The sequence below is a fragment of the Bidens hawaiensis genome, unplaced genomic scaffold (assembly GCF_021521415.1).
Source record: "Bidens hawaiensis isolate Kalapana, Puna unplaced genomic scaffold, B.hawaiensis_p1.1 tig00045274_1, whole genome shotgun sequence".
NCBI classification, from domain to species: domain Eukaryota; kingdom Viridiplantae; phylum Streptophyta; class Magnoliopsida; order Asterales; family Asteraceae; genus Bidens; species Bidens hawaiensis.
The window spans coordinates 58127-78509 of NW_027498037.1; the positions used below are offsets into that span (position 1 = coordinate 58127).

Below are 20383 nucleotides of genomic sequence, written 5' to 3' on the forward strand. Positions count from 1 at the left end.
TTCTTTGTTATAAATATTATTTAAGTAAATAATGAGTATTCTTAAATAATAAAGAAAAGATATACGTTTCTTAAATAAGAAGAAACGTAGGGTTTTATAAATAAGATATCTATAGATTATCTTATAAAGAAAGATATTCTAAACTGAAGGTTTAAAAAGAAAAGAAAAGAGATTACTTTATAAACTAGAGATTTTAAAGTAAATCGAGGTGGCGATTATAAAACTAAGACTAAAGGTCTTAAGCCAGATTGTATATCCTACTAACAAAAAGTTATACTCGTACTATATGTGCGAGATAGCAAGGGAAAGACCCACGGACGGTGTTTGAACCCGATCCCAATTGAGAAGGTGAATACGCCCCACTTTTACAAAATTTGTTTTTAAACGAGTCAACATGTTATATGAAAATCTTTACATGAGACTAAGTGTCTCTAAAAACATTATAAATAAGAGTAAAATCCTAGCCCTCAGGCTGTAGTATACGTTTGTCTGGATCCTTACATATGTGGTAAAATGCGGTGGGCACATCGCACCACGCTTGGTCACGACCTCCAGCCACGATGGGCCGGACCTAAGAATGTTCGAGTGAGACTGACCATGTGTATATATATGGTACCTAAGTATGTCGAAACGTTGCGGTGTTTTGCTGAGGTGACCTAGTGTAGAGACTCGAGTTTATAATGGTATTTTTTAACTTGATTATTCCTAAGCCAAGATGGGCCAAGACTTACGTGGTCTTGAGGGGTGATTAAGTAAAAGAAAATATTTTTGCATCAGCATATTCACCAGCATTTGTTGCTGACGTATTTTCTTAACATTTTGCAGGTAATCAGAAATAGCGCTTGCGAAGGCGAAGAAGCTCAAGAATTCAATGGCTCGGATATTTTGTTTAAATATTAAATATGGTGGTTTTGTAAAACTTATAAACAAGTAAACTTAAATAGGTTTTCAAGTCCTAACTTTTGTAATATAAATATTTACAACTTTAATCCACATGTTTTATAAGTCTTCCGCTATTTAAACGTAACTCTGATTTATATACAAATGTGGTACCAACTGTTGGTAGCACTCCTAGGCCTTAGTTGGAGGTGTGACATCCTGCTTTTGAAAAGAATTAATAAAATAAATTTCGTTTATTTTATAATGTGTCGTTTATCGGGTTAGATAAATAAACTAATAGTAGGTGGACTTGGACTTTAGAAGATGGAATAAGAGATGGAATGCGCCTTAGGTCCATGGGCTTAAGGGAGTATAAATACCCCTTAAACCCTAATCCTTTCCATTTTTATCCATCTCTACACCATAGCCTACACCATCAAAAACACACACAATCACTATCCTAGAACCCGAGCCAAGATCCGAAGGTGAAAACGCGAACTCATTGGTGCTAGATCGCGGTGACGAACCAAAACAACATCAAGACTATACCGTGTTCGTAAACCGACTCGTTTAAGGTACGTTTATATCGAGAACTTGCTCGTTTACGTCTAGAAATCATAGATGTGTTTGAGTATGTTAAAAACGAATCCAACACGACAAATCCTACTGAAATCCGTTAACAATTGATGGGTTAATTTGTTAAATGAATAATCGGGTTTATAAATGACAAATCGGACTATGCAAACACGATGTATGAAGGATTGGATGGTTATGGTTTGTAGGCGCTGTGATTGCGAGTCCATTGATACCTAAATCGTGTTATTTTATCGCGAAACGAGGGGTTAATTGCAGATCTGATGAAGGTTGACTGCGTATGTTCTTGACAATTTTGACTTTGACCTATGAGTCAAAGTCTGGATAAGCAGTTTTGATGATTCGTTATGATTGGACGATTCGTTACGCGTTCATAACGAATGGGATACATTCGTGTGACTTGATAACGAATGAGCCTTTAATTCGTTATCTATCCATTCGTTAAATAAGATAACGAATCTGGTAATCCATTATATGCTCATTCGCTATGCTAAGGTAACGAATCAAATGATGTTCAGAATAACGAATCAAGTCATGTTCATATAACGAATCGGAATGACGAACCAGATGATGACAAGATGACGAACTAGGATAACGAACCAAGCCATGCTAAGATAACGAACCAAAATAACGAATCAGTTAAGAATCAGGCTTAATTCGTTATAGTAAACGAGTTAGCGAATTAGATAATAATTTAAAAATCCTAATGGAAAATGTGTTAAGACAGTTAATGGAAATAAAATTTTTCCAAGCTGACCTAGCAGCTTAACCCCAGCCAGGGGCAGAGCCCCTTGGACCTCGCTAGGGGCTGTCGCCCATAGAACCCCGCTGCCAGGGGCACTGCCCCCCGACCCCCGTTCGTTGAGGATTATAACTAGACTAGAAACGCGATATGAGTAATGATAGTTAATTGATACGTGTAATTGTTATACAGTTAGTCGCGCACAGCTAAGGAAAGGAATAACAATTAACGGTTAACGTAACCGTGTTCATGTGAGTTTCTAGCCCCATGTCCTTGTTATGTTTTCAGGGCTGTGTGCATACATGATGTGATAGTTAATACACTTACCTTAAATGGTAAGTGTATGCCATGTATGATTTGTATGTTATTTATGTATATCTTAAATGTGAATGAAAGCTTGTCAGTGCGTGAACGATCTTCGGATATTGCATGCATTGCCAGGTGATGGTTTGATGATATGATTGTTGTATATGATGGATGAATGATGTATGTACGTATGAAACTTACAATTATATATGTGGAAAGGTATGGCATGATAGTAGGAAAGAAAGGGAGACCAAACCCTAATAATATCCGAGGATGGAGGGTACTGGACCCTAATAATATCCGAGGATGGAGGGTACCGGACCCTAAATAATATCCGAGGAAGAAGGGAGACCGGACCCTAATAATATCCGAGGATGGAGGGTATTGGACCCTAATAATATCCGAGGTATGTAGGGCGAAACACTCTTTATAATGTAAGGTTAGTTATGAACATATATGGAAGAATGAGGAACAAGTTAAGTGTAATGCGTACCTTCGGACACGTATATGTGTACGTAAAATAAGTGATTTGATTAACTAGAACTCACTCAGCGCAGCTGACTTTTAGTATGCATGCAGGTTAACAAATTGAGACAACTGGTTTGAGCATGACACATGGCGAGATTGAAGAGGCTGGCATTTGAAGATTTGTCATGATGTTTCGATATTATCATTTATGTTATGTTTTAAAAGACAGGTTAAGAATGTTTGTAATGAATGGTTGACTATTATTATTATTCCGCAAAAGTTTTAATTAATTCTGATATTTAGAACTGTGTTTATGAGTAAATCTAACGCTAAAGTAGGGCACCGGGACCGAGGCCTTGCACTGGTTCAACTAACAGTTTTTAGAAAGCTATAGTTAAAATACGATATTCTTATAATTGCTAAAAAACCATTTTCAATATAACAAATACACCTATCACTCAAATTCTCATCAGTCACACCAAGTCGGTTATGCAAATAAGTCTTCATGTACTTTATCGTTGAATACCATCTTTAAGCACTTATTGTCCCAACCAATATTATGCCCATATCACGCCGAGAACTGAAAGCACTTATGCACAAATTCATAATGTTATGCAAATTAGTGAGAGAGTAAGTTAATGAGGTAAGCAATTAGAAAATCAACTTAGTACTGAAAAATTAAATAATACTTTTTAAAATAATAAAATTAACAATAAAAACAAAAATAATAACAAAGATTTTAATAAAAGTTACTGGTCTTTGGATCCTCATATATGTCGACCCAAACCCCGAGCCCATACAACTACTTCTTTCGTGTCAATATTGCATTTATATGAACATTTCTTTCGGGTAGAACTTCTTTCTTTCTTAACTATTCCTTTTTGTGATTTCAGTTGGGTTTCAAGAGCCACTTTGGGTTCGAGTTGTGATCGGTAAGAACTTGTAGGTTCAAACTAGAGAAACTAGAGATTTGAAAAGTCAAATTGTGGGTGGTAAACATTGGAATCGCTTGGATTACACCAACTGTTTGGGTTCGTGGTGGTGGTCGAGATTGAAAATCTACAATCGTTTGGATTGTACCAATTGTTTGGGTTCTAGGCACGGTGTTCCCATGATCGTTGATCTAATGCGGCAAGCCCATGCCCTCACTTAGGGCTGCAAACGAGCCGTGCCGAGTCCGAGCTCGATTCGTTTAGATTTACTAGAGCTTGAGCTCAAGCTCAACTCGTAAAATGCTTTGATAAGTAAACGAGCTTTATTTGAGACTCAGGCTCAACTTGCTTCAATATTTTTATTGATCCAATCTCGAGTAACTCGCGTGACATAAAGACGTAAAGAGAAAGGTAAATGAAAAAGAAAAAAAAGTAAAAGTAAAAGAAATGAAAAAAAGTTAAAAAGAAAAGAAAACCGTCAACATTAAACAGAGTCTTTGCTTGGCCGGATCAAAATAAAAAAGCTAAAGCGTGTGTATGGTTGAAGAATGGCAAAGAGCTTCACACTCATCCAAACAGTAGCAACCGCCGGACTCTTCTCTGCCGTTTCATTCTGGTATATTATTATTATTATTACAATTACACACCCTAATTTCTTCTCTGATTACATAAATTAATGGTCTGCCAGGTATGGATTCATGTTCGGTAGAGAAACTTCACGGAAGGAATTAGGCGATCTAATTGCAGATCTCCGCCGATCAAATCCTGATTCAAATCCTCCACACAATTGATTCGGTAAACTTTTTCGATTTTAAGCCGATTGCTATTTGAAAGTAGGTGCAATTGTAATATTAATATACATTGAAGTTGATTAGTATTCTACTTCCTAATTGCTATATATACATTAATGATGCTTTCCAATGTTGTAACCTTCTGTAGACTATGATGATCTAGAAAGACCTATACTTTAACTTAGTGTGTTAGGTCAAATTGATGGTTGCAATTTGTTTATATTTTTCTAACCACACTGAATTTGAAGCTAAGCAGTTCATGTCGAAAAATAGGAATTCATACTAATAATTCAGTATACATGCTCTCCTACCATTAACAAATTAACCTTTTGCAACTGCCAAAACACTAACAATCGTAGCTGCAAGTAGGAACTAATTAAGACTTCAAACACTAAAATTGAACACTAAAAACTGATAGTTAAGACTAAACACTGATATCCGGAATATTGGTGGTATATCGGTCTAATATTGGTCAATATCGCCAATATTATTGGTATCGATATACTTACCGATATTTTGCCAAGGGACCGATAACCGATATATCGGCGATATCAACTGCATAAATTGAAGACTAGTTGTTACCAACTCAATGCAATTAGCTCTAGAATTATATAATATTATATATGTTTACTAGTATGTTATCATTTCAAGTTGAGATGTGAAACTGTTAACAAGATTTGTCTTTGTGGACAGTGGAAAAAACCACACGCGAAATGACTGGTTTACATATTGGCGTTGAACAATTACGCAGAATTTCAATTGAATCAACATCGAAGAACTGACTCGATGAATACAAGATGAATATGAACGGATCAATAACAAAAAATCCCACATGATTAGGTTTTATTCAATTAAGGATGAAACGAAACTATTGAATCTATTACAGAGGAAAATGATTACAAAACAAGAGAGAATATAAATGATTTATCTAAACTAGCCTTTGATGTTATAACGACCTGCTTCAAGCCCTAACAAACAAAATCTGAAGTTGTCACATTTAACTGAACTTCCTTTATTCACTATTGACCATTATATCCCTAGACTTGTAACTGTAATAAACTGTAATAATGAACTGTTAGACCAGCTTTGACTCAGACATGGCATCTAACAATTGGAATTGTTCAACTACTTCTAGATTGTATGTGGACAGTGGTTTTAGTTCATGACATGCCTATATGCTGAATTTTCATGCAGGTGTGCTTTGGTTAGGGATTATAGCTTCAAGTAGGTTGCTTTGAGAAATGGGAAATCAACTAGTTTAAAAAATTAAAGGATTTAACTTGTATTGTTTTTATTTATTTAGTTTATTTGGGATTAGCCTGGTTGATTCTGCAGGTTTCATAGTTGTATCAGTATGTTATATTTAAAGGCAATTATAAAGTTAAAGTTTTACTGAAATTGGAAGTGATCCTTGAAAATGTTTCTTTCCAGCCATATCTCATAGTGTTCTACATTTAGCTGTTCCATGTACTTCAGTTTGTGTATATGTTCTTTTTCCTGCATTATAATTATGAGAGGTGGTCTGTACTCTGCATATTTTTTGTGTTATAAGCTACAGTAGCTGTCTTTGTGGTACACACAAACTTATGGAATTGCTCTTTTTAAGTATAAGTAATCATAGGATTAGGCTTATTTCTGAAACATGTGATAATTTTTGTTCCTCTAATGAATGCATGTTAAATATTTTAAAATGATAATTCTATCTTTCAAATTCCATAACTTTAAAAACTTAAAAACCAATCCCAAACCCCACTCGTTCCCAGCTTTATTCTCTTCCTTGTATGAGTGTATCTTTGTCCCTTTTGACACTCGCCACCACTGAGCACAGAAGCTTGTCTCTCTTCTGTTGGTCGTTTTTTCTTTTTTACTTCTGTCCCAACCTCATACCCTTTGACCCTCATCACTTTCTTATTATTGAACAAATGGACGGTTCATGGCGGTACAACCGAATGAAATTTCATCTTTGTGTTTGTTTGTTAAGAAATGCATATGGTTTATAACTGCTTCTTGACCACCACCACCTCTCTCATCCTTCCCTCTTCCCGCTACCTCTACAGCCCTGCTCCTTTTGTAGAAAACTAAAATTTCATTATCCCCTCCCCAAACTACACTAGCTTCTTTCAACAACTATAGTCGCCACCACAGCACCATGTTGTCCCACAACTGCTTTGTTATAGATCTAGCATTATGGTGCTGGCATGAGTTTAATTGCTCTTCTACTCAGCAAAGCTGCGAGGAGCCTACTCTTCTTGATCCTACAAAGCTGGCGCCTATCGAGCCTGAAATTAGTGCTACATCAAGCAAAACAAGATTTCATATTTCACTTTGTGTGCCACATCTCATCACACATGGTGAATGAATGAATTAAGTGGAGATTTTCTTTCCTGCTTGCTATTTAGCGCGCACTTTGTTCTTTTGTCTGTTATACCAAAAAAAAAAGCAAAAGAAACTAGAAGTTGGATCACACAACAAATAAAAAACTACTACTAAGAAATGAATGTCATTTAAAAGCATGTAAGACTTTGGAATCATGGATTATGGGTGAAAGCAAACAATGAAAGTAAAACAGATTTGTTAATAGTTTCAATGGACTGTATATATAATTTAACTGAACAAGAACGGGTTATGCAGTTATAGGAATAAAAACAATAGCTATAAATAGCTATAAAATCGATTAAGTTAAAAAAAATGAAGAAATAGAGGGTAAGAAGTAATCTGGTCAGTTTCTTGGACAAATGACTAGTAATATATTAATCTAAATATTAAAATAAAAATGTGACAGAACTATGTAAAAATAGTTGAAAATAGATTTAAAAGATTAATACAATGCCTGCAATGCTTATATCCCTTGGTTGTATCAAAATTATTAACTGTAGTTTAAACAATGCTACTTAGAAATAATCGCTGGTTAACAATGTAAGAAAATGAAATCATCTCAGCCCATTCCCAAAATCCAAAACAAAGATAAAATATTATGAATTCACACAATCAAGTTCTATCCCACTAGCTCTATGTATAGTTTCTTCTACCATCTCATGTAATATATTGCTCAAACTCTCCAATAAACATGGAGAGAAAGAGCTGTTATCTTATGTTGGTTCTCACTTTCACCATCATCTTTACCATCGCATCCGCAAATCCTGACCAAGCAGAAACCTACATTGTCCACCTAAACGCTCCCGATGGCGTAACGTTTAATAAACACGCGCGTCAAAGCTGGTACCACTCGTTTTTGACCGAAACCGATGCTGACTCAGATGTGAAACCAAGTTTGATCCTTGCATATCACCATGTGTTCACCGGGTTTGCAGCCAAACTGTCTCCAAGCCAAGTAAAAGCAATGGAGAATAAGAACGGGTTCGTGTCAGCAAGACGTGAACGCGTGTACAACCTGCACACAACGCATACTCCAAACTTCTTGGGGTTGCATCAGAATCTAGGATTATGGAGTGGATCAAACTACGGGAAGGGAATCATTATCGGGGTTTTAGATACCGGAATCACCCCGGGCCATCCGTCTTTTGATGACAAAGATGTCCCTCCACCTCCTGCAAAATGGAAAGGCAAATGTGAAGTTGCTGGGTGCAATAATAAACTCATCGGCGCAAGAGATTTCACTAACGGCGGTTCTGGTTCGGGCTCACCGCTTGATGAAGAGGGACACGGGACCCACACATCCGGTACAGCTGGCGGGAACTTCGTGGACGGTGCAAATGTTTTCGGAAATGCAAATGGTACCGCAGCAGGAATGGCCCCACTTGCCCACGTGGCAATGTATAAAGTTTGTGACAGTTTCGGTTGTCTCGACAGTGCTATATTAGCGGGTATGGATGCGGCTATTGAAGAGGGTGTAGACGTGCTTTCACTCTCGCTCGGTGGAGGCTCGGTCCCGTTTTATGAGGATGGTATTGCTGTCGGTGCGTTTAGTGCGATTCAAAAAGGAATCTTTGTAAGTTGTTCAGCTGGTAATTCTGGTCCAGTGAACTCAACATTGTCAAATGAAGCTCCATGGATTCTTACAGTGGGTGCTAGCACAGTTGATAGAAACATAAGAGCAACTGTTTCTCTTGGAAACCAAGACTTGCTTGATGGAGAATCTTTGTACCAACCGAAAGACTTTCCTCAAACCCTTTTGCCACTCGTGTACCCCGGTTTGACCGGTGGTCAAAATGTTGCGTGGTGCGCTCCGGGATCATTAGACAGCATTGACGTTAAAGGAAAAGTCGTGTTGTGTGACCGAGGAGGTGACATAGCAAGAATTGCCAAAGGGCAGACTGTAAAAGACGCAGGCGGGGCCGCGATGATTCTTGCAAACGGAGAGATTGACGGGGATACTACCGAAGCCGATGCACACGTTCTTCCTGCATCGCACGTTGCTTATAAACTCGGCGTGGCAATTAAGACGTACATCAACTCAACCTCGTCCCCACTCGCTACAATAATATTTAAGGGAACGATAATTGGTGTAAAATCAGCTCCCGCGGTGGCTTCTTTCTCGTCCCGTGGCCCGAGCTTGTCAAGCCCGGGAATCGTGAAGCCCGACATCATCGGTCCTGGAGTTAGCATCCTTGCAGCCTGGCCCGTGTCGCTTGACAACTCGACAACAAAAGCGACATTTAATATGATATCTGGCACTTCAATGTCATGCCCACATCTTTCAGGTATATCCGCATTGTTAAAAAGTGCACATCCTGATTGGTCTCCGGCCGCCATCAAGTCTGCAATCATGACCACAACCGACAGACTAAACCTTAACGGTCAACTCATCCAGGACGAACGGGATCTCACTGCAAACATCTTTGCAATTGGGGCGGGTCACGTCAACCCATCAAAAGCTAACGACCCGGGACTCATTTTTGACATCCAACCCGACGATTACATACCTTATTTGTGCGGGCTCGGGTATACAAGCAAGCAAGTTGGAGTCATCGTGCAGAAACGAGTCACGTGCACGACAGTTATACCCGAAGCGCAACTGAACTATCCTTCGTTTGCGGTTACTTTAGGACCCGGTGATGCAAAAACATACAGTAGGACAGTGACTAATGTTGGTGCTGCAAATTCAACTTACACCATGACAGATGTTTCTTTACCGATTGGTCTAGATTTATTTGTCTTTAATACGACTTTGGCGTTCAGTGAGCTGAATCAAAAGTTGACGTATGGAGTGAGGTTCATACGTGACAAGGAAGCGAAGCCGAAAGCTCCATACGCGGAAGGATATATGACTTGGACTTCTGATAAGTACACGGTGAGGACCCCGTATTCGGTCAACTTTGTGTAAGGGGGACAACCGAAGCCTTGACCCAACTTTTTTCTAGTTTTGTTTGAGCTATGTTCTGAATCTTGCTTATTTCATTTTCAGTTTGTTGGCAACCATTAATAACACTTGTTTTACTTCAGAAACTGTCTAGCAAGATGGCTGATTTCTTTATTTTTCGGCGTAAAAAACTTGGAATATTGTAAAAGGCACAAATTTGATGAATTTAAGTATTTAACTCATTGATGAAACAAATAAAGTTGTTGGTTTTACATTTCAACTCGTTTAATCTAAACCCCACTCGACCTTAAACACGAAACGCATCCAGAAGCTTGATTCACCGCCTAATCAACCACTCGCCAGTGTTGAGAATTTGATCACCTCATATGGAGCAACAGCAACTCAGGTTTTTCAATTAGTTTCTTCCATTCATTGCAAAACTGTGCTACAGTCGCTCCATCAAGAATCCTATGGTCCGCTGCGATGTTTGTCTGATCAAAACAACACATTAGGTACTATGATCACATACAAACAGTATACGAGTAACTAACTTTATACAGTTAGTCGGGTCGTGATTAAATAGTTGAATCATAACCATCTTCATGTGTTTGGTGATTAAGAAACAACCAAGTTCCAGTTAGTTTAGTAGTTACACAATTATGATTTATGACACCTGGTTGTTAGACAGCTAACTTTCTTTGGTAACTACAAAAATGAATGTATAATTAAGGAAGCAAACGAAAAGGAGTTACCGTCATGAGTGAGACAGGGTACACATTTCCATTATCACCAAAGCAGGCGACCTTTTAGATGCGACCAAGGGCTATGATTGCAACTTCAGGAACATTAATGAGCGGTGAACCAGACTTTCCACCAATCACTCCAATATTGCTTAAAGTTATGGTACCGTCACGTATATCTTCAGGATTAAGCTTATTTTCTTTAGCCAACTTTTGTAGACGTGCTAGTTCCTTGGTTATCTATAAAAATTTTCAATATTATACTTATAAACATGCTCATTGTGTGTAATATGTTAAATGGTCTAGTTTAAACTTTAAAGCTTCTTAATGAAAGGTATATTTATTGTTAACCTCCATGATTGAAAGAGATTGAACATTCTTTATGTTTGGTACTACTAAACCGACCGGTGTAGCCATCGCGATTCCAATGTTGTGAGATCCTGATGATCACAAATACGAAAACCATGATTATCATTTGAGGAACACTAAAACATAGGAACACATAAGGTTACCCTTAAACTAGAAACCAGAAAAAGTATGTTACTCTAAACTTAGAAAATTTACAAATTTCTTAATATAGAACAAGATGTAAGAAAACCTTTTATATTGACTTCATATTTTTCAAGATTGAAGGTACTATTAAGCAACGGATGTGTAGTCATCGCCAACGAGAGAGACTTGATCAACATGGGGAGAAATGTGAACTTGATATCGGGGTCGGAATTCTGTTTTTGGAAAGCAACTTTAAGCTTTCCAAGCTCGTTGCAATTAATCTCCTCGATATAATGGAAATGTGGTATGGTTGCAGCTGCGGTCATAGACTTCACCATTGCTCGCTGATAACCCCTGAAACAAAAACCAACACGTTTAATTCTTAAAAGACATATATAACGTGATTCCAACACAAGATATGACCAGATACCTTATGGGCACCGTCTTGTCTTGATAAAGAGATCCATCTGTCATCTTTAGGACTGTTCCGCTTCCAATGTTTGTTTGACATAATTGAGTATATCTTCTTTTTGTACTCTTCCACGTTTCCCGGTACCTGGGACATCGTTTACATCAATACCATGTTGTTTTGCAAGGTTGCGAACAGCAGGAATCGATAATGCTTCGCCTTTTGGAGTTCTTATTAGCTCCGGTATTTCATTACTGGGTTCGATAGGATGAGAGTTTAACGGTGTCTCACCAACATCGGATGTGACTTGAGTGCCATCAACACATATGCTCAAAAGAGTTTCGCCAACCTTATAATATAGTAGCCATAAAAACATTAACAGAAAAGCTACAAGTATAATTGAGGATAAAAATAAAACTATAAGTTCGGTTACCTTTACAATGTTACCAGGAACATGAAGAACATTAACAACTTTTCCTTGGTATCGGCTTGTTATTTCTATTGTGGCTTTGTCACTTTGAACTTCACAAAGTTGTTGATATTCTTCGACTTCATCTCCCTACCAATGTAAACATTGATATTCTTGTGCAATTACATCTCCGGTCAAATAAAATATTTATATGTTTCATGATATGTTTATCACTTGTATACAAAAATGAAAAATTGGATGAATTTGTGCAAATCCTAAGTTTGAACAAAGAAAAGAAAAGAAGGTTTTAGTTATAAGTTCAGTGGCTAACCTCCTTGACAAACCATTTGAGAAGTTCACATTCTGCGATACCTTCACCTGTTTGCGCCAAGGGTATATCGATTATGTTGCTCTTTGGTTCAACAGCCAATGCGCTCGTTGACAAGTAATGCAACTTGTAATTGTTAAACTGCATATCAAACATTTGACACAAAAAAATCATCAACAATGTAGTAGCAAAAGTTATCAAGACCAACCTTCAAGGGGTGACACAGTGGTAAACGCTTTAGTCGTTTCAAGTTAGAAATCTATCTTGCACTGGGCAAACTGTTTTTACGTTAACGGGTTTTCACAGTTTAAGAAAACTATTAGGATCTACGTATACTACGCCTTTAAGTATTAAACTAGGGCCGTAAATGGATAGAATCTTGACTTTGATTTGAATCATAAATCATAAATGACGCAAGGATTTTGTAAGTTTAGAGTGGGATATATGCAATTCCCCCTACAAGAATGACATGACTGATCCAATAAACCGGCCCATGTGGGTGCGACCGTGCGGGCCAACAAGTGGTGGTGGTCGACTTGTGAGATGGATGGATGGGTGGAGTAGTAGATATTTGAGATATAGAAAAAAAAAAGGATTTACTAATACTCTATTTTATGTTTGAACCTAGTACCTCTCATCTAAATGACATGTGTCCTCTCTATCAAGTCAGCTAGCTCCACATTAACTTTTAATTAAAATCAGGGTTGAACCACTACCTACGGCTTTTGAAAACAATAAAACAAACGACCCTGTTTTGACTATTAAAGGATTGGTTTGGAAGTTTTGATTTACCCTTTTGCATTATTGCATCTTTTTTATTTATTGTGTTTTATTTTTTTTGCAAAAACGTAATTTTGTATTTCTTTTAAAAATGATATGGTGCATGGATTTAATAAATATAAATGATATGATTTATGAATGTAAGTATAAAATACATTATATAAAATATGATAAGGTTCATGAATTTAGTAATACACATAAGATATGATATGGTTTAAAATAAAATAAAAAATTGTTAGATGGCAGGTTATTAAAATAGAAAAATGTTAAATAGCCGGTCCAACATCGTTGGTTCAACTTCCAAGTTTTAAACCGTAAAATGTTAAAACCGAACCTCTACATTTAAACCCAGCTAAACCGGCCGTCACTCAGTTCCATTTATACTGTTTAGTTTGCTTAAAAAACCACCTTAAGAACCTTCATCAAATCATCAGATCAAAAGAAGTAAAACACGCACACAATGTTGTAAAAGTAGGATTACAAGGCCGAGTACTCGAGTACTCGCTACAAGGTATGTCACCGAGACGAGTTTTTGTAAATCCGCCTAGTTACTAAGAATCGGTCAAATGTGGTCAACCTCAACCAGAATCACATCTTATCGGTGAGCTTGGACTGAATTTGACTAAAAAAAATATAACATAATTGTTATTTCAATAATATTAAAGAACTAATATCATTTTTTTAATTAATGATTAGTAATTTTTATAATATTTTATATTTAAAAATGTATTTCTTTTATTTATATTGATATTCACCTATTTTGTTATTAATATTAGTAAACTTATGATATTTGACATATATATAATAACTAAATATTAATTTTCTTTATATTTACCATGTCCGAGTACTCTCCGATTACTCCCCGAGTACTCCGTCCAAGGGGGTCGGCCGCCTAGGGACCGCCTAGCGACTTTTGCAACATTGCACACACATAAGAAAATGAATGCATGTACAAAGTTGCATAATATTCAATTATAAACCTTTTGAAAGCGATCAAACGTTGGCTTGATAAGAATTGGTGCACCACTAGAGTAACGAGCCACCTCTGTCGACTTTATCTCAGTGGCAACGGTGGCGACCGTCGGTGAAAGAAGGCATTACAAGACCTCCAGCAACATCTTTTGTGGAAAATGTTGCGTGCCAACATTATGAGCATAAGAAATTAGGAACTAGTGAGCCGAAATTAATTATGTGTTTTAACTTTTAAGGTATTTGGACTTGTAGTTGACTAGGACAGACGTAATAAATTCATTAATTTTGTTTTCTTACTACCGGCTACGTAACCTATAACCCACCACCCTATAAGTACCCACCACGTGTAGTTTCTGAATGTACGCATGTAGGGGCGATACAAACAATAAAAATAAATGGTGAATTTTTGACGTAAATAAAACTAACTGATTGATTTGTTTTTGTTACTTTTGAATAAACGAAAACTAATATTTTTGATGTTATCCAAATAGGAGAGTAACGGAACCGGTACACGGATATGAAATTGGTTTTAAAATATTGCTTTTTTTATCGGAACAGGACGGTTTATGGCATTAGTTATTGGTAACGTACATACACGTTTACCAGAAACATACTTGTAAATACTTTTTTTACTTTTTGTCACCGGGTGATGGATCGAGTAATACATTAACCACCAACTGCTGGATATTTTAGTGTAATTTAAGATTGAGTGTGACATTTAATTAAGAGTGCACGCTTATTTGAATGTCATCGGGTATAACAAGAGAAGCTGGATTCGGGCATAACTGGTTCTTTTATCTAAAATGCATTAGAAATTTAATTTCTGGCCAAATGTGCATTTGTGTAACTTCAAGGACTAAAGATGTAATGTAAGTTTACAGTTATCAAAAACTGTAAATAGACTCCAATCATGTTATCAAAAAGGTAACTGCATATTCGTTTCTTTCTCTGTGGATATTTTTTTAATATATCATTCAATCAAAAGAGATATACAAAGATCTAGAATCAAATTTGATTTTATCAAATCAAACGTTGGTAGACACTCCAATTGTTTGATCTGAAAGTGATTACACGACTTCAGATTTATCCAAGTAAATAAGAATTTCCTAACAAAGATCAAACAATTTCTGTGAAGATGACAAGCGGTGGTGAATCTGTGAAAGACATGACGAGTAAATTTGCGAAATTGGACAAGTTTGAAGGGCAATATTTTCGTCGCTGGCAAAAGAAAATGCATTTTTTGTTGACGACTTTGAAAGTGGTGTACGTTTTGAGTACCCCGATGCCTGAGGAATTGACGGATGCGACGCTGGAACAAACTAGGATACAAGATAGGAAGCGTGGAAAATGGTTGAATGATGACTACGTCTGTCATGGGCATATTTTGAACGGTATGTGTGACTCTCTTTTCGATATTTATCAGAATGTTGAATCTGCAAAAGAACTGTGGGATTTACTAGAGGCCAAATACATGGCTGAAGACTCATCTAGTAAGAAATTCCTAGTTAGTGATTTTATGAATTATAAAATGGTTGATAGTAGACCCGTCATGGAACAATATAATGAATGTTTAAGAATTCTGGGTTAATTCGAACAACATGGTTTAAAGATGGATGAAGCAATTTCTGTTCCATCTATCATTGATAAACTTCCTCCTTCGTGGAAAGATTTTAAACATAGTTTAAAACATAAGAAGGAGGAATTGAATCTGGTTGAACTTGGAAGTTGTTTTTGAATTGAAGAGTCTTTACGGGCAATGGAAAATATTTGTGTGAAAGACAAAGGAAAAGACATTGGTGGGTCTTCTGTTAACATGGTGGAAGAAAGTGGTATTACTTTTAAAAATTCTACCAAAGGAAACAACAAAAGAAAGTTTTAAGGTGGGTCTAACAACAAGAACAAGTTTATGAAATATGAAAAACGGACCAAGGATCAAGGCTGTTGGAAGTGTGAAAAACCAGGACACTTCAAGAGAGATTGTCGTATTGGTAAAGCCAAGAATGAAGCTGGTACTAGTGGATCCACTAAGGATCCAAAGCAACAAGGTCAGAAATTGAACTTTAATAATAATTCGAATATGAATTATGTTTCACTAATTTCTGAAGCATATTATGTGCAGGATGATTGTATTGCTTGGTGGTTTGACTCGGGAGCAACAAGTCATGTATGTAAGGATCGAAGATGGTTGAAATATCTTACATTATTTGAAGATGGATCTGTTTTAAAGATGGGAAATGTTGCAACCGAACCAATCCACGGAATTGGAAGTGCAGTATTAGTATTTACTTCTGGAAAAACTCTAAGTTTAAGTAATGTATTGTATGTACTTGGCATTCGGAAAAACTTGTTATCCGGTATCGTATTAAATAATTGCGGGTACAAACAAGTGTTAGAATGTGACAAGTATATCTTGTCAAGACATGGTTCTTTTGTTGGATTTGGTTATTTATGTAATGGTATGATCATGTTAAATTTGGATGTGCCTTTTAGTGATAATTCTGTTTGCATGATTGATTCTACATTTAATGTAAATTTGTCTAAATTTGAATTATGGCATGCAAAATTAGGACATGTACATTATAAACGACTTAAGGAAATGTCTAAAATGAGCTTAATTCCGGCTGTTAACTTAAGCAATGAAAAATGCCATATTTGCAAGTCGAATAAAATAACTAAAAAACCATTCATGCAACATGTTACTAGGGAAAGTAAACTATTAGAATTAATACATAGCGATCTATGTGATTATTATAGTACACCATCACTAGGTAACAAAAAGTATGTTGTAACATTTATAGATGATGCTACTAGATTCTGTTATGTTTACTTGTTACATACAAAAGATGAAGCTCTGGAAAAGTTTAAAATATATAAACAAGAAGTAGAGCTTCATCGAAGTGAGTTGATCAAAACTCTACATACGGATAGAGGTGGTGAGTATTTTGATCCGGAATATTTCCAATCAACAGGAATAATACATCTCACCACAGCTCCTTATACACCAGAACAAAATGGTGTGGCAGAAAGGAAGAATATGACTCTAAAGGAAATGGTTAATACCATGTTGTCCCATTCGGGCCTAAATAATGGGTTTTGGGGTGAGGCTATGTTGACAACCTGCTATTTACTAAACAGGGTTCCTAATAAAAGGAACAAGACTACCCCTTTTGAGCTTTGGTATAGAAAATCACCTGATTTGCTAAAACTGAGAGTTTGGGGTTGTAGAGCCGTAGTAAGGCTCACTGATCCTAAAATAAGGAACTTAGGGGAAAGAGGTATAGAATGTATTTTCATTGGGTATGCTGAGCATTCATTTGCTCACAGGTTCTATGTAATAGAACCGAATGACTACGTGTCTGTGCATACAGTTATTGAAGCAAGAAGTGGAAATGCAGAATATTATGAAGAAAGATTCACATCTATACCTAGGCCAAAGGATATGAATTTTAATTTGAAGACTTCGGATGAAAACAAAAATGAGCCTTTAACTAGCACTGAACCAAGAAGGAGTACAAGAGAAAGAAAGGCCAAGTCTTATGGTGATGATTTTCAACTTTATTTAGTTGAAGGATCTAGGAATGAAATTAATTTTCAATATCAATATTGTTTCAATGTTGATGAAGATCCAAAGACATATAGTGAAGCAATGGCTTCAAGGGATGTTACTTTCTGGAAAGAAGCCATACAAGATGAAATTGATTCTATCTTGCAAAATAACACATGGAAATTGGCAGATTTACCTCCTGGTTGTAAACCGTTGGGAAGTAAATGGATCTTCAAGAGGAAGATGAAGGTGGATGGCACTATTGATAAATTCAAAGCCAGATTAGTAATCCAAGGTTTTAGACAAAAGGAGGGTATTGACTTCTTTGATACATATGCTCCTGTAGCAAGGATATCTACCATTAGATTATTATTAGCTCTTGCCGCTGTACATAATCTTGTAATTCATCAAATGGATGTGAAGACTGCATTTTTAAATGGTGAATTAGATGAAGAGATTTACATGAAACAACCAGAAGGGTTTGTTATTCCTGGAAATGAAAACAAAGTGTGTAAATTAATTAAATCTCTTTATGGTCTGAAACAAGCACCTAAACAGTGGCATCAAAAATTTGATGAGGTTGTATTGTCTAATGGTTTTATTTTAAACCAAGCAGACAAGTGTGTTTATAGCAAGTTTGATACTTCTGGAAACGGAGTCATGATCTGTTTGTATGTAGATGATATGTTGATTTTTGGCACTAACCAAGGTCAAGTTGATAAAACGAAAGAATTTTTATCATCTAAATTTGCTATGAAAGATATGGGGGAAGCTGAGGTGATCTTAGGTATTAAAATCAAACGTGAGAACAAGGGCATTTCAATCTCTCAATCACACTACATTGAGAAGATCTTGAAGAAGTTAATTTTAAAGATTGTTCTCCAGTAAGTACTCCTATTGATCCTAGTTTTAAATTATTACCTAATAAGGGTATTGCCGTATCTCCACTTGAGTATTCAAGAGCAATTGAATCACTTATGTATGCTATGATTAGTACTAGGCCAGATATAGCATATGTTGTTGGAAAGCTTAGTAGGTTTACTAGCAACCCTAGTACTCATCATTGGCAAGCTTTAGGTCGGGTATTCAAGTACTTGAAAGGAACCATTGATTATGGTTTGATTTACATTGGATTTCCTTTAGTGATTGGAGGATATTCAGATGCAAGTTGGATAACCAATATAAAAGATCATTCTTCCACAAGTGGTTGGGTGTTTCTTTTTGGGGGAGGTGCTATTTCTTGGGCTTCAAAGAAACAGACTTGTATAACTAACTCAACTATGGAATCTGAGTTTGTAGCCTTAGATGCAGCTGGTAAGGAAGCTGAATGGCTAAGAAACTTGATTTATAAGATTCCATTGTGGCTAAAACCAATACCTCCCATCTCTATCAGATGTGATAGTGAAGCTACACTGGCTAAGGCATATAGCCAAGTGTATAATGGAAAGTCAAGACACTTAGGTGTAAGACACAGCATGGTTCGTGAGCTCATCATGCGTGGTGTGATTTCAGTTGAGTATGTGAGAACTCAACAAAACTTAGCTGATCATTTAACCAAAGGGTTAACTAGAGATCTCGTGAGAGGATCAGCTGTGGGATTAGGGTTAAAGTCCATCTGAAAACTCTCTTGTTGAGATACCCAATTCCCACATAATATGACATTAGGTGTTGAATTCAATGTGGAAAACTTAACATCTAGAGTTTGGAACACAATATTAAATTATTCCAAAGGTATGTGTTCAGATCTGCAAGTTAAAGTTAAGAGAGGTTAAAGTATATCTTCTTAATAGTTCTTTTGAAAAATTGCATTTGCAGGTGCAAGAATAAGAGAACTACCTATATGAGCATGAAGTTTAGCTGCTTCAAGAAGTTTGGACTTGACTTTGATATGCTTATGAAGGATAGGAACACATGCTAGTAAAAGATAGTGTTAAGTTAGATTTATGTATGTAAACTAATGTGTATATTATCTTCATGTATTCAGTATGGATATTAAGGGTTCAATCCTTAGAGACACCCTTAAATTCAAATATTTGGAATGTGTAATATGCTAATGTGAAATTCAATCGTCACGATATCACATCTATGCATTAGTTTGTTTGATTGCAGTGAATAAGTTAGTTAATCTATGATTACACTAAAATGGGGGAGGTTTGTTGGATATTTTAGTGTAATTTAAGATTGAGTGTGACATTTAAATAAGAGTGCACGCTTATTTGAATGTCATCGGGCATAACAAGAGAAGCTGGATTCGGGCATAACTGGTTCTTTTATCTAAAATGCATTAGAAATTTAATTTCTGGCCAAATGTGCATTTGTGTAACTTCAAGGACTAAAGATGTAATGTAAGTTTACAGTTATCAAAAACTGTAAATAGACTCCAATCATGTTATCAAAAAGGTAACTGCATATTCCTTTCTTTCTTTGTGGATATTTTTTTAATATATCATTCAATCAAAAGAGATATACAAAGATCTAGAATCAAATTTGATTTTATCAAATTAAACGTTGGTAGACACTCCAATTGTTTGATCTGAAAGTGATTACACGACTTCAGATTTATCCAAGTAAATAAGAATTCCCTAACACCAACTAGTCTTTATATTCCACTTTTCCTTATGATATAATCATATAAAAACTAGATAACAATAAATACACTTGAGATAATTCTAACGCGGATAATCACTACCTATGGGTATACTTGATGGTCAGTTATGTAACTCCTAACCCGTCCCAT

At 36.2% G+C, this 20383-nt stretch overlaps 2 protein-coding genes and 2 pseudogenes across 3 annotated transcripts; 3 read left to right on the top strand and 1 right to left on the bottom strand.

The window, feature by feature from the left end:
• The first annotated feature begins 4452 nt into the window (after positions 1-4452).
• LOC143595513 (uncharacterized) lies at positions 4453-6468 on the top strand. Its single transcript, XM_077074503.1, has 2 exons — positions 4453-4537; positions 4610-6468. Exons 1-2 carry the CDS (start codon positions 4470-4472, stop codon positions 4710-4712), a joined length of 171 nt encoding a protein of 56 aa, XP_076930618.1. The 5' UTR covers positions 4453-4469; the 3' UTR covers positions 4713-6468.
• A 1229-nt stretch (positions 6469-7697) lies between these two features.
• LOC143595516 (subtilisin-like protease) lies at positions 7698-10046 on the top strand. The gene has a single exon (XM_077074504.1). It carries the CDS (start codon positions 7780-7782, stop codon positions 9994-9996), a length of 2217 nt encoding a protein of 738 aa, XP_076930619.1. The 5' UTR covers positions 7698-7779; the 3' UTR covers positions 9997-10046.
• Positions 10047-10207: 161 nt separating this feature from the next.
• LOC143595514 (lipoamide acyltransferase component of branched-chain alpha-keto acid dehydrogenase complex, mitochondrial-like) lies at positions 10208-14277 on the bottom strand (annotated as a pseudogene). Its single transcript, XR_013146542.1, has 8 exons — positions 14111-14277; positions 12354-12491; positions 12047-12172; positions 11635-11962; positions 11311-11558; positions 11064-11152; positions 10725-10952; positions 10208-10463 (listed from the first exon to the last, which is right to left on the bottom strand). The product of XR_013146542.1 is annotated as a lipoamide acyltransferase component of branched-chain alpha-keto acid dehydrogenase complex, mitochondrial-like (transcript).
• A 4259-nt stretch (positions 14278-18536) lies between these two features.
• LOC143595509 (secreted RxLR effector protein 161 pseudogene) lies at positions 18537-20139 on the top strand (annotated as a pseudogene).
• The last annotated feature ends 244 nt before the right edge of the window (positions 20140-20383 follow it).